Source organism: Vicugna pacos, chromosome 1, assembly GCF_048564905.1.
Source record: "Vicugna pacos chromosome 1, VicPac4, whole genome shotgun sequence".
Lineage (NCBI taxonomy): Eukaryota > Metazoa > Chordata > Mammalia > Artiodactyla > Camelidae > Vicugna > Vicugna pacos.
Window position 1 is genome coordinate 83341636 of NC_132987.1, and position 14231 is coordinate 83355866.

The 14231-nt window shown below is 39.2% G+C and overlaps 1 protein-coding gene and 1 long non-coding RNA gene across 4 annotated transcripts in view; both read right to left on the reverse strand.

The window, feature by feature from the left end:
- Window positions 1-5898, reverse strand: part of TBC1D23 (TBC1 domain family member 23) — a 51159-nt gene extending 45261 nt beyond the window's left edge. For 2 of the 3 annotated variants that reach the window (XM_006208048.4, XM_006208047.4), the window contains exon 1: window positions 5710-5898. In XM_006208048.4, the coding sequence (XP_006208110.2) occupies window positions 5710-5762 (53 nt within the window). In that variant the 5' untranslated portion in view covers window positions 5763-5898. The remainder of the gene's footprint in view (window positions 1-5709) is intronic. The other variant, XM_072966280.1, reaches the window with a different exon arrangement.
- A 2213-nt stretch (window positions 5899-8111) lies between these two features.
- The window catches only part of LOC140698663 (uncharacterized), a 30359-nt gene continuing 24239 nt past the window's right edge, over window positions 8112-14231 (reverse strand). Inside the window, exons 2-3 of the long non-coding RNA XR_012076478.1 lie at window positions 9149-9256; window positions 8112-8803 (exon numbers count right to left, since the gene is read on the reverse strand). This is a non-coding gene — a long non-coding RNA (uncharacterized lncRNA). The remainder of the gene's footprint in view (window positions 8804-9148; window positions 9257-14231) is intronic.

Sequence of the window (14231 nt, forward strand, 5' to 3'; positions counted from 1 at the left end):
TTTAAAACTAAAAATGGCCAGCTGGTATTTTGTGGGTACCAGTTGTGGGTACCAGCTAATTGAGTAACAGTAACAGCGGCAGGTTGCACATGTTGAGTTGTGGTTTCATGACTTAATTTGTACCATCATACTTCTGGTTATTTCTTAATGCCTAGGTCATGAGACAGCATCAAAGCTTTGTCTGAACTTATTCTACTACTACTGTTGGCATACTTGTTACAAATTACTAACACACCAAAACTCCTAAATATTCTGTGTGACATTTAGTAGAAATGGAAATAGGAGTACTCTGTTACAGATTCACTTGTACAGTAACTATGGATGGAGTTAAATGACCATTATAAATACTATGTAACTTACTTTTAAATACCAATCGCAAACCATCAAAACATTCTAACAACAAATAGTATGATGGCACATTTGGAAATGACCGTGATACCTTACAGTCTGTGAGAACACATTTTGTTAAATATGAAATCTTGAAGTTATCTGGGTTCTTGTCAGAATCAGACATACTTGTTATAGTATTTTAATTTATTTGAACACCAAGGGGGAAAACACCCTATTCACCAGCTTAAAAAAAAAAACAGTGAAACTATATATGAGGATCAGATCCACAACAGCACAACAGCTTTGGGAGCTTATCAAATAATGTAATCCTCTGTAGAATTTGTCTTTAACTAGGGTCTTGGCCAAGTAAAGAAGGTGCTAAAACTAGTGACCTCGCTTCACAGGACAAACACGATAGCTACAATATTTCAGCACTGTGCAACAGGCGAAGGAGACAGACATCACAGAATGCTGCACTGTAAACTACTAAAATTAACTCTAGTACAAACAGAACAGATGCTTTAAATTTTCATACACTTATTTTTAACCCATAATCCATGTAGATCAAATTGCACCAATGGTATACCAATGGTGCCCCTTTCTCTGCTAAGAAAAAACTCAGGAATTTTTGTGTAAGGAAAAAAAGCTGCTCATAACTTTACTGGATGTGCAATGTCGCAATGCATTTGCTGTCAGATGTTGCTTACAAAATGGAAGAATATCTCCTCTGCTAATGAGAAGTTAACTTTAGAGAGTGCTCTAAGTCCTTTCCCTCTTCCATGCTTCCTCAAAATAAAAAGTCCCCAACATACTGTTCTTTTCTGTACAAATGAGGTGACTTTCTAGCACCTTTAATGAACACAGAAATGCATCAGGCTCTTTCCCCCAGCCCCCAAACAAAACACTAGTTTATTTGGAAACTGAAAATAGTGTACATTCTTTGCCTCAAACAAAGAATGGGATGAAAACAGCACAAGTCAACATAAAACAGCACCTTACCTGTTTCTATTACAAATTTCCCCTTTATCCAAAATGTGATGAGAAAGAAATACCACCCAACTCCTTAAGTTGGCTGTGTACTGAAGTACACTTAACTGGTGCTCCACAATTACCTCACTATGCTCAGATGCACCTGTACTCTCAGCAGTGAGTATAAATAAACAGAAATAAATTAATTTAATATATTTCTTTAGCGTGCAAAAACCAATTACTCTTATCTGTGGATATTAAAACATCCACAGGAATAAAACTCTAGAAATGAATTACTGTTTAGGAATTACTTCTGAATTATAATAGTAATATTAAAGTGAATAGTATAAACAAAATAAATTCTTTTAATTTACAATTTTTGTCTGCCCTCTATTTATAGTTTACAAAATCAAACAGTTGTCACTTAAAAACCCTTAATTCAATCCAACAAGGTTCATTTTCTATTCACTTTCTATAAGGCAATGTCTAGTCTTCCTAGAACCACAAGCTGTCAATATTCTTCTTAACAACGGGTTTCGTTCTTTTTCATATTAAATGTATTTCTTTATTGATTACATCATGTTTGAAATTGCAATCACCTATTCCTTAAGTGACATTTTAAATCTCTATTTCAATGCTCATGAAATGGAAAGCACTGAGAGTACCATTTACAAAGTGAACAAAACTTTGAAAAAGATCCCATTATTCTCAAAACAATTCCTATTCACATCTCAAATTAACAATAGAAGCTTCTTTATGGAACTGATATCTTAACAATTTTAAGAAAAGTTTAGCAACAATTTAGGAAAAGTTGTACAAAAATTTGAGCTAAATAAACTCAGAATACCAAAAGTTGTACAATTAATATAAATACCAAACAATTTTTTTCAATCATGACTTGAGAGCTTAAGGCATTATTTCAGAAAGAAATTCTCAGAAAATGAGAACTTGTGTTCAATTCCAAAGCTGATTTCTCCAATACCAAGAACAATAATGACCAATCTTTGAACTATAATAATTTAACATTTATTTTTAAAAATCTGTAGCTTATGTTAACTTTTTAATTACATTTAAATCATTTCAAACTATAAAAATTTTTACAAGGATTTTCTCCATACCCTCTGAACTTACATGGCTGCAGTTTCAGAAAGTTTGACAGCCAAGGCAGTTTCTGATAACCTTTACTTTCCATAAAAAAAAAAGAGCATTACACCGTCAGATAATTACACAGCTCACAGAAACAATGAAGTCAGAAAACTTATATGAAATGACAGCTTGGTATGTTATTGCACATGATTTGACAAAAATCTGTATTCATTCATGCACACATTAGACAAAAAAAATTTACTGAGCCACATGCCATCAGCCACTGCCCATGAGAATAAGCTCACTATCTAAAGAGTAAAGATAAATCATGCAATCAGATAATTATAATATAATTATGTATTATATAGTATAATGTGTTAGGTGATACAGCATAACATGTAATACAGAGAGATAAATTCCTCTGGCCAACTCATTCTGAGATAATGTCATCTAGAATCTTGATAACTAGAGTGTGGTCCATGAACCACAAATGCCATCATCCAGTAGCTGATCAGCCAGAAACACAGACTCTCAGGTCCCAAACAAATCTACTAAATCAGAATCTGCATTTTAACAAGATCTCCAGGTAATCCCAATGCACATTTAAATTTTGAGAAACCCTGATCTAGAACATAACTAAAAACAGTAAGTAAGTAAAAGTGACATCATACTTTTAACATCTTCAGGCACCATCCTGAGCCTTTTTACAAATGTACAGACAATTTCAACAAGTTCAAATATCTAGTTTCACAGATCCGGAACAAACTGGGAGATACTACTCACAACAATGAAAAAACACAGGAAAAACTAATAAAAACCAATCTCAAAAAGGGATGGGTATAAAGGACCATTTAAATACAAACAATCTACCCTATCTACCTATATAGACCCTAAAGGTCTTAGTGTATTACAAAAGTATAACAGTAATTGATGTTCTTAAGTGTGCCTCCTCTAACTAGACCACAAAATTCCTTGAGGACAGGGACCTAGTTTTATTCTTATACACTTACATTTGTAAACTGAATGACCCCAAATTATTAAGATGAGTGTGGTTAGACAATGATATGTATAACACATTTCAGAAAATTTTCTATCTAAAAAAAGTACAATAAAAATGTCACAGCATTTTTTTTAAGTGTAAAGCCTCTCCATTCTACAAAAATCCAACCAACAAGCACTCTAAGGACATAGGCTTTACTGAACTCATGGCTCCAAATCTGAAAGTCTTTTCTGACTCTATTCAAACTCCCTTCTAGGGGACCAGTGAGTGCAGTGAGCATAGAAAAAGGAGAAAGATCAGAAGAAAATGGAGCAAGAATAAAAATCATAGAACACTCGGTGTTTCCCCACTTATGAAAGTAAAAAGAACAAAAATGGAAGCCACACCAGAGATACCTCAATGCTAGAAGAGAACAAATGCTACTTCTATCAACCATTCACTCCATGTTTCTTGCTTCTGTAAGCCAGACACATGATTGCAACCATCAAAGACAACTTACCTCTAGAAATACGTCCCCTCATGGCCTTCAATCAGCTGATTACAGCCAGTATACCACACAACAAATTCATCCTTCTAAAACAGCAAACTTCATGAAGTTCTAGTCATTACCCACCAAACAAATCATTAGTTTCCCTGTCTAGTCCTCGCTCATGCTACTATTTCATTCAGAGACCTTTCTCCTCTGTTAATCTGACCCTGCACTATTCAACATGTTAGCCACCACCACGTGTGGCTATTTAACATCTGAAACGTGGCTAGACAGGACTGAGATGTACAGTAAGTGTAAAATACACATTGAATTTTGAAAATTCGGTACAAAAAAGATGTAAAAGTATTTTTTTAATGATTACATGTTGAAATAACATTTTGGATATATTTGATTAAATAAAATAGATGATTAAAATTAACTTCACCTGTTTCTTTTTAGTTTTTAATGTAGCTACTGGAAAACTTTATATTATGTGGCTCACACTACTTCTACTGGAGAGCCCTATTCTAAATCCTGCTCAATCTTCAGGGCCTAATCCAAACACCTCCACCTCCATGAAGCTTTACCCAGTGATTCCAAGTGAACGTGGTTTCTGTCTGCCTGAACTCTCATAATATTTTTATTCACTGTCCCAAAGAACCAGAGCAATTTCACCTTCTTATTGAGTGTACCTGTTACACCACCCAACCCCAAGATAAGCAAACTGAGAAAAGAAACTACATCTAGGTCACCGAAGTTTTCCTCCTGTATCTTGGAGAGGGCATGCACTAAGGTGATGCTAAGGTGATGCCTGATGCCTGCTGAGAGTTGAATGTCTCAATCAGCATATCTTCTATCACTTTCAACGATTTCCATTGCTTTCTCCAGAATTAATGTCCCTGTCTAAAAATATCCTGGATTATTTTTAGGCAGAGTACCAGTGAGCTGTACATGTATAATATGATAAACAAGCAAATCTAAAACTGTCTAATACATGTGGTAAATACACTTAGATCAATTGTAAAAATTCGACAAGCCTCTAAAAGTTCCATTTGTGTGTGTGTGTGATGTCGTCCCTAAAAGTGTGTTGTGAAGATCAACTATTTCAAAAGTAGAAGACTTTCCCAAAGATTAGCATCGAGTGACTAAAGTCTACCAAAAAATCATTGAAGGTCCTCCCCACAACCACGAGTATAAATCAGGTAAGCATACAAGGGCTTGGGAGCAGCAAGAGCAATGTCCTACATCTGAAGATCGAGCTATGAGGAAAATGCTAGGAAGGAAAAAGACGACTTGTGTGAAAGGGACGAATGGTGGAAACTGTTAGAACGTGAAACGAGAAATAAAACCTAGTACAAAAAAAAAATCTCGATTATGTGGGAGGGATCCTCTCTGGGTGTATCTTTCATCTCTGAACCCTCAGGCAAAGGTCGCGGGAGTAATTTCAAGTGGTCTTTTCGGCAAATGGTATTCCAGTGCCTCAGATCTGCATCCGCGAAACTTCCTTTCCAACCAGCCTACTCTGAGTCCCTGGGCCAGGGACTCCGGCCAAACCCAGCCGTGAAGCCACTCTTCCCCAGCACATTTTGGAAACCGGCGGGTGAAGCAGGAGGGCCAAACCGAGGCCCAGCCCCTGGACAAGACCACTCTCCCTCGGGAGTCCGGCCTCAGCCCCTTGGGCAGGACGGGGTCGGCTGAGGGGACCGGGCAGGCAGAGGGGGCGGGGCAGGGCGCTGGGCTGCGAGGACGGGTCTTCCCGTTCCATGCCGGCGCCTGCCGGTGCCTCGGGGACGGGCAGGGTGGTCACAAGGAAGAAGAGAGGGGCAACAGGAATCAACCGCGGGCTTTCACTCACCAGCTGTCGCCGCTCGACGTTGGCAGAGGCAGGACCTCTTCTCCTTCCGCCATTGCTATTGACGTCCACGTCACTTTGCCGAAAAGTGGACCCGGAGCCGAGACCGACTCAGACCCAATGTCGTAAAAGGTCCTGGGAAGTCTGGGACGGAGCTTCTGAAGAGGGAAAGGAAGAGGGAGGAGGCCAGGCACCGGAGGGACGCAACCTCACGGCGTCCCGGGGGCGGAAGGCCGCTTGGAGGAGGAGACTCGGTGAGCCGCGGCGCCTGCAAAGACTACATGTCCCAGGATGCCGCGGGGCCGGCCGGGCGCAGGAGGCGGGGCTTGGCGAGGGCGCGCGTGCCAGTAGAGGCCCGTGGGAGCGTCCTTTCTTGGCGTCCAGTTGGCGTCTTTGTTGCATCTCGGCGTCGCCTTAAAGTCAAATTTGAGAATCCTAAGTAGTGGAGGGAGGAGGGGAGGTAGGGGGATAGCCATAGTCGAGTCATTTACTAGAGTAAACAACTGTGTTTGAGGAAAGAGTGGGATGCAAGGAAAAGGCACGCCCACCCCTATTTGTGGGCGCGGCCAGAAGTACAAATGGAAGCCACATACTTTATGTCTGAATACTTAAACAAAAATTTTTTTAACGCTAAACAGTAGAGGAAATATGTTTTTGCCATCTTCATAAACATACCTTCTTAACAATGTGGAAGATCAAGTCCAAATTTAGAATGCTAGAACTCTGGAGTTCCAAGCAGGAAGAGCTGTCACGTTTCTTCTCTTTCCACCGTACTTTCCCTTCACTCCACGTGGGTGGCCACCTGGCTTCCACATCCAAGCTCGGGCCACACCACCACCACCAAAGGGTCGGCCCTTTCTCTCCTCTTGACTGTCCCTGTGCCTAGGAGTGGGTACAGGCCCAGAAGGATGGACCTAGGGTAATGCTTTTGCAAGCCCTGGAACCAATGCTGACAAAGTAGAGCCACATGTAATTCTATGGATAAATCTGGAAAATATGATGTTAAATGAACAAAACAGAATTCAGAAGGATAGGTAAAATACGGTGTCGTTTATATTTGGCATTAAAAATAGGCAGCACATTATATTGTTATTAATTAGATGCATCTGTGCTTTTTAAAAAAAAATGCACGGGAATGACATACAGAAAAATCAGAATGGCAGTTCTCAAGATAAACACAGCCAGACATTAAAGTAGTGAAAATAGATTATATTCAGAAACTACTGACAGTAGGGGAAAGGGCTGAGCTCCATTCTGATTTTGTGCAGAGGTGATTAGGGGTTTTAAAGGGAGGATGAGGGAGCAGGGAGAGCAGACTCATTAGAGTCAGACAAGTGAAAAATTACAAAGCGTTGGTCAGTGTCATTGTGATTAGGCCAGCTGTATGTGCTAGCTGGCAGTTTTCGAGGTTAGAATTCTTTCCTCCCACAGAGATGGGAGACAGAGACCCTGACTTTCTTGATGATTACATTTCAAAGGCATGGCTCTCAGGTCCTTGAGAAGAACACTTCTAAGTTGTAAGAGACACATATTCACAACTGTAAGCCCTTTCTAGTACATGATCCAAGAGAGGTTAGTAGCCTATCATCAGATGTTGTCTAGATCAACAGCAAATTCTCCTGACAGCCAGTGAGCTTTCTCAATAAGGCATTTTAATGGGGTTCAGTGGGTGTGGGATCATCCTAGGGGCACAGCCGTAAGTTACTAACAACCATGCAAGAGTTTGGTCAAGTTCCTTAGTGCAGGGGTTTCCAGACAGTTGTTATGTTCTGCAGTTCTCAGTTACATTTGTGGGTGGGGAGGAAATGGCTTCAGTTATATTTTTAATATTTTGTTTCTTAAGAACTGAGAAGTGGCTACATAGGTGCTCAGTATTCTTTATAGAGTTTATACTTTGGTATCTAAAATGTTTCATAATTTTAAAACTGTTTGATTAAATAAGCACAAAGCATAACACAGCTCTTTCATTTACAGCAAACACACGTTCATTCTCTTCCCAAAGGAGAGAGACTGCAGAGCCACGTTAATGCACCCACTTCTAAGCCCGGGATCTCTGCATGATGTTCAGTCCTTCTGTGGGGAAAATATCTTTTAACATGGTTTGAGGGTTTAGATGGCAGCTATCAAAAAGAATAAAAGGCATGAGTCTAGGTCAGATTACCATTGTGATATTCAGGACCTCCGCTGGGTCCCTTCAGTTGTTGTCAGTGAGTTTTCAGAAGCTTTTCTAAAATAGTTTTTAAACTATTAAGTCAGAAAAAACAAACTATTAAGTCAGTGATATGACAAGCACTTGTTTCCTGGTTAAGGTGATTCTAACCCTCAATTGTAATTCATTTTGAATGTAATTAAACCAGTGGCTGCTTTATACTTCATGTAGTAAAAAGATTATTTTATTAAAAATACATCACTTGACATTTTCAAGCAGTTCTTCATTCTATAGTAGTAAAGTTGAAACTTCTAACTTCCCTTCTCTTTAACTGGGCGAGAGTCAGCTTCCTGGGCGTGCAGCCTGTGCAGCAGCACAAGACCCCATTGCTGAGAATGGCCCTGCACTTCATTTGGTGCTCTGTTTTTCCCATCTTGAAATTCTTAATAATGGTGGAACAGGAGGCCATTCATTTTCATTCTGTACTAGGCCCCCAACAAATTGCATAGCCATTCCTGAATAGGGTCGCTGTGATATTGATATGCAACCCACTGGGGACAAGATTCCAATTGAAATTGTTTAGTGATGATATTTTCTGGAGTATTTATATCATCTGTTCCTTACTCATCAAAACGTTCTATGTTGTACTGAGTATTTACTCTGAAATCATGATATTCACCATGATGACATCCTCTTCCTCCAGTGGTAATTCTGGGTATCTGTTAGGTGAAGTCCTAGAAACTTGGTGTGCTTTTGGTTCCTCTGTCTTGAACCATTTCACTGGTTCACTCTCTGCCGTGTTTGCTTGTTTGGCTTGTTGATATCCAGGCTGCTGAGTTACTGCAGATCTCCGTGGTAGTTGAGTCTTTTGCTCATAAGCCCTTTCTCCTTTTTCTTTTGCTCCGGGTCAAGGTCATCCACATTTTCCCCTGTACTTTGCCTTGTTTTCTGAAAGGAAAAACACCACACTGGGATCTCCAGGCTGCTGAATTAGGGAGCACTCCTGTATGATGAGTTTTCCCTTTAATCCTTTCTCTTACTCTGAATCTGGTTTGTCTACATTTTCCCCAATATGCCTCACTTCCTGAGATGACAAGGATCACACTATGCCCACAGAATATTTTCTAGCTGGCTATAAGTTTTTAGGGGTGTAACTTTTTGAGTATTTTTGTGCTTTAAAAAAATACTCAAATTCCTGCCAGTTAGTCAAGACATTGGCCAGGGTTGCAGTCATGCAGTTATCTGAAGGCTTCACTGGAGCTGGAGGTTCCACTTCGACGGTAGCTTACTTACATGCCTGAAGAGTTAGTGCTGGCTGCTGGCGGGATGCCTGCGGTTCTCTCCAGATGAACCTTTCCATGGGCTACCTGAATGTCCTTTTGACATAAAGGCTGGCTTCCCCTAGAATGAGAGTTCAAGAGAGACCAAGATCAAAGCCAGCCTGTAAATAACACATTGATATGAATTGTAACACATACCTGTATTTTTTATGCATATTGTTAAAAGCATATGTCATGTAATTCCATCCAATTACCTTAGGTGGTTACTTGCTAACTATTTTATTTGAAAAGACATATGCCTAAAAGGAAGGTTAAGTACAAGGTAGGGGGTAAACTGAGACAGATTATACATAAAGAATAGCACAGCCATTGTCTAAGGATAATGCTTACAGATTCTGTGTGTGTGTGAACTCACAAAAAGCAAGAAGTTGTTTTTAAAACAAAGGCTATTTCCAGCCAACATGTTGTTTACTACCCCTTTTTCCAACCAGCAGTGACTCAACCCTAATAAGAGCCTTTTGTCTAGAACATTTAGGAGCAAATCTGGAATGAGGAAAGAGTGAAACAGGCTCCCACATTAAAGTGTAACCATCCTAAACCAAGAATGGGTCATTCCCTATCCAAATGTTTACTTTGGTTTCATCTATATAACCTATTAAGAGTCAACTTCAATTAGCAATGACAACTCCTTGAAGGATAATGGAGAAATATTATAGTTTTCAGCTCTTTATCACTGTTTGCTCAACACTTTTAAATGAATTAAAAGCAGATGTTGAAATTGCTGCCAACTGTTCACTTGTCATCTGTGCATGGGAATTAACTTGGTTTTGTTCATCATTAAATTAAATGTTAGGCTTTAGGAGTTTAAGGAGGCTTGGAATGCAGGTCCTGATGGGATTTTTAAGTTAGAAATAACTAAAGTAATTTTGATCATTGTGAAAACATTTGTCTTTGAAAGATAAGGACAATTCCTGGGAAAGTCTAAAATTCTGAAACTCTCACAAAAATCAGTCTTTTGTATTCAACAAGAACTTTGGGGCACCATCTACACTTTCAGTCCTGTGTTTGGTATAGTGGGGGCTACAAAAGAACTTAAAAATGGTTGCCATTCTCAGAGTTAAAGAGTACCAGATGCTGTATGACTCAGTCCCCAGGCAGAGGGCCTGCTATCAGTCCTTTGCAAGTTCAGAGTGGGTAGAGCTTGAGGAGAGCTGAGGTTATATGGGCGGGAATTTCAGGGGAAGATTGACTGAACGATGAAGAATGTGCAGGATTTAATAATACCTCAAGTGGCAGCCAGCCTCTAAGATGGCCCTCAGTGGTTCTTGCCTTTGGATATTCAAGCCTTACACAGCTTATCACTTTCATTTCCATATTCCAAATTCACATAAGAATAAAAAATTAAACAAAAAGAACTCTTAGGATATAATGAATGTGAAAATGACCATAGGAATAGAAGGATTTTTTTAAAACTTAGATAAAGAATTTCTTCTCTAAATACAGACGTGGTTACCAGGGGGGTGGAGGGTGGGAAGGGATAGACTGGGATTTCAAAATTGTAGAATAGATAAACAAGATTACACTGTATAGCACAGGGAAATATACACAAAATGTTATGATAAATCACAGAGAAAAAAATGTGACAATGAGTGTGTATATGTCCATGAATGACTGAAAAATTGTGCTGAACACTGGAATTTGACACAACATTGTAAAATGATTATAAATCAATAAAAAATGTAAAAAAAAGAATTTCTTCTCTATAATTTTGCTCACACCTTTTTTCTGGACAGTATCAACTACTTCTCTGTTGTTAATTCCCACTTGTAACCTGATAACTGCTAGATCTGTATTTTCAACCCTGGCCTTTTATATTTTGCATTTACAAATCTAGCCATCTACTGGGAGCTTGCACTTGGATGATCCACAAACAGTCCAAACTCAATTATTTCTAAAACCAAACTCATATGTCTACCTGCTCCCCAGACGGTACCATTTCTGTAGAGGTAAATGATTTTATTATATATCCAGTCATCTAAGCCAGAAACATGGGAGGTAGTCGAGCTTCTTTCCTTCTTCTTTCCCATTGGTCACCAGGGCCTGTGTGTACTTTCCTCTCTGAGTATTTTTCCGGTCAGGTCCTTTTTCACCACCCCTGCAGCTCCTCTCTTGCTTTTGATCTTCATTTTGTTTTACATGGAGGAATTCATTAATTAGCTCCACCTTCTTCCACTCTCTTCCCCAAGAAGTCATCACAGCCTCTGTACCAGGGGTTCAAACTGGCTGCTCTCAGGCTAGATTTACTTCACAGCTTTTCTTCTCTTGTCATTTTCAACCACGTGGATGTCTTTATACACTTTTCTGTTTCTCTTCTCCACCACTCCGCATCTCTTTAGACCAGCCCCCAATTTACACATTTGTTACTTTCTTGGTCCTCAGAGGTATTTGAATTTGTGCCTCTTGCTACATATTTCTAAAATGGAAATCTGCTTAAAATCTTTCCATTGTTCATCATCCCCTATAAAGAATGTCCAAATTCCTTATCATGGATACAATACTCTCATAATCTCAGGTACTTTCCCTTCTTTCCTCATAACATATGCTTCAGCCATTCTATATTTACAGGCCCCAGATGTGCCCTGCTGCTCTGTGACTTTATGTCTTTGTTAAAACTTATTTCCTCTGCTTTGTTACTTGCTACTAACTTCCTTCAGCTGGTTACACCTAGCCATATGGCTTGAGCAACATTTTCTTTGTAACCCTCTCTCTTAAGCAGAATTATTCATCCCTGCCTTTTGCTTCCACTTCCCCTTAAATATACCTTAAAATTATATGCTTCTGCATTTGTTTTCTCTGCTAGACATGATATCCTTGGGACCAGCTTAATATATCTTTACATTTCCAGTGCCTGGCATAGTACTCAATACATTCCTGTAATCTGCTGTGTGAGTAAACAACTGAATGGATAGTGTGTGTATGTGTGTGTAACATTATTACTACAAACACTTGTAGAACAGTTACTGTGTGCCAGGCATTATTCTAAGCACTTCTGTTAACCCATTTAATCCTCCCAACAGCCCTATGAATTAGTAATGTATAAATATGAAATCTGAATTCAAGTTAGATCAAATAGGCAAGTAGTTTTCTATCATGAATTCAGAAGCATGTCTTCAGAAATAGGAATGATTCTCATGTTTGTATTAAATAAAAAAAGAAGTTAATGAAGACACACAAAAGATGAAGAAGGAGGACATTACTTCAGGCTCCTGATTTATCACAAGGAGGTGCAGTTGCTCAATTAGATATTTCTGCTTCTGTTTAATGAAATCCTTCCTGGGAGAGGCAAAATCTTGTGTCATCATTTTTAGCCTGAAGCAGAATAATGTCTTCTTGCCACAAAATGCTATTTTTCAAATTATTGATTTGTATAAAACATTTGGAGAAAATCTGTCAGCAGAGACAAAGCCTATATTCATAGATGATGATAATGCTTAACTTTTGTTTCTTTACAATGTCCTGTGAGGCTCTACATAATCAGCAACCCCCATGTTCCCTCCATCTGGAAAGCTCTTTCCCCAGATATGTTTATGACTCCCTGGGTAGACAGCATTCAGATAGACAGAGATATGGGAAGGAACCTCCAGGAGGGACTGACACGATCAAATGCAGAAAAGCACCAGGGATGTTGGTGGTTCGGAGAGTAGGCCAGTGACGGGATAGACAGCTTGGCCAGGAATTGGCAGGGAATGGAGAGCAATTGAAGGTTCTCAAATAGAAGACTGTGATCCAAGGAGACTTTTACAGAGATGAACATGGAATTGAGTTCAGGTTGGACTGAAGGTGGAAGAGATCAGAGAAAGGGAGGTCAGCCATTGGGCAGGGAGATCCTAAACTGGGATATTAGCCACAGAGCTAGTAGGAGAGTGATGAAAGTGAGAAAGATGATGAGAGACTGAGTGCCTGATTAGCTGTGAGAGACAAGAGAAGTGGGTGGTGGTCCAGATGATAGTGGCCACAGCAGGAGCAGAACCCTCAGGAAGAGGGTCTGTCGGGGATAGAGGTTGGGTGGAAATGGGGTATATTAGGGCTGTGGTCCAGAAAATGGACCAGGTCTAAGGATACAAATCCTGTAAAAATCTCTGTAGGATAAGGGGTAACCAATTAAGAGACAGAGAGTGGCAGTGGCACTCTCACATGTCACTATGGAAGTGGATTGGTGCAATGTTTTTGGACAAGAATTTGAAAATATTCATTAACATCTAAAATATGCATGTCCTTTGAAACATTCTCTGTAGAATTTGTCTTACAGAGATATTTGCACAGTTGAGCAAGAGTATATACAAGAATGCTCATTGATGTATTGTTCGGCTTGTTAATGGCAAAAAATTAGAGTCAGCCTACATGTCCATCATTGGGTGGCACATCTATCTGATGAGATACCATGTTGCAGCTAAAATAGCATGAGGTGAGACTATGCATATGACACAGAAATATGTCTAGCATATATTAAGTAGAAAAAGTAAGTTGCAGACGTGTTAACTAAATGGGAAGAATCCTTTCATAATGTATATGTATATCAAATCATCACCATGTATACTTTAAATATCTTTCAGTTTTGTCATTTATACCTCAGTAAAGCTGAAAAAATTTATAATTTTAAAAAAACCTCTTAAACATCCCACCCCACCCCTCGACTAACAGAATAGTCCATTGGTGTATGTTTTGGTCCTACCTGGCCTTAAAAACCTGCAGGTCACTTCTCTACCCCCTAGGAATTGTGCCATCCATTTTATTTATTTTAAAAAATGAAATGAATTGAAAAAAGCAAGCTGCAAAAAGATGTGTCTAGCATAATTGTACTTTCAAAAAATTGGTATATATGTTTGGACATGCACATATAGAAAGGTCTAAAAGAATACATGGAATTGTTAACTCTGGTAGTTTTGGGTGGGTAGGACTTGAGGAGACATTCACCTTCTTCATCCACAGTTGTCAGAAATTTTTCCACTGAGCATGTATTATGTTTGTAATAAGAATAAAAGTTTGGAATTTTAGGAAAACCACTTACAGACTTTCCTAAGGAGGTCATTCAGTCA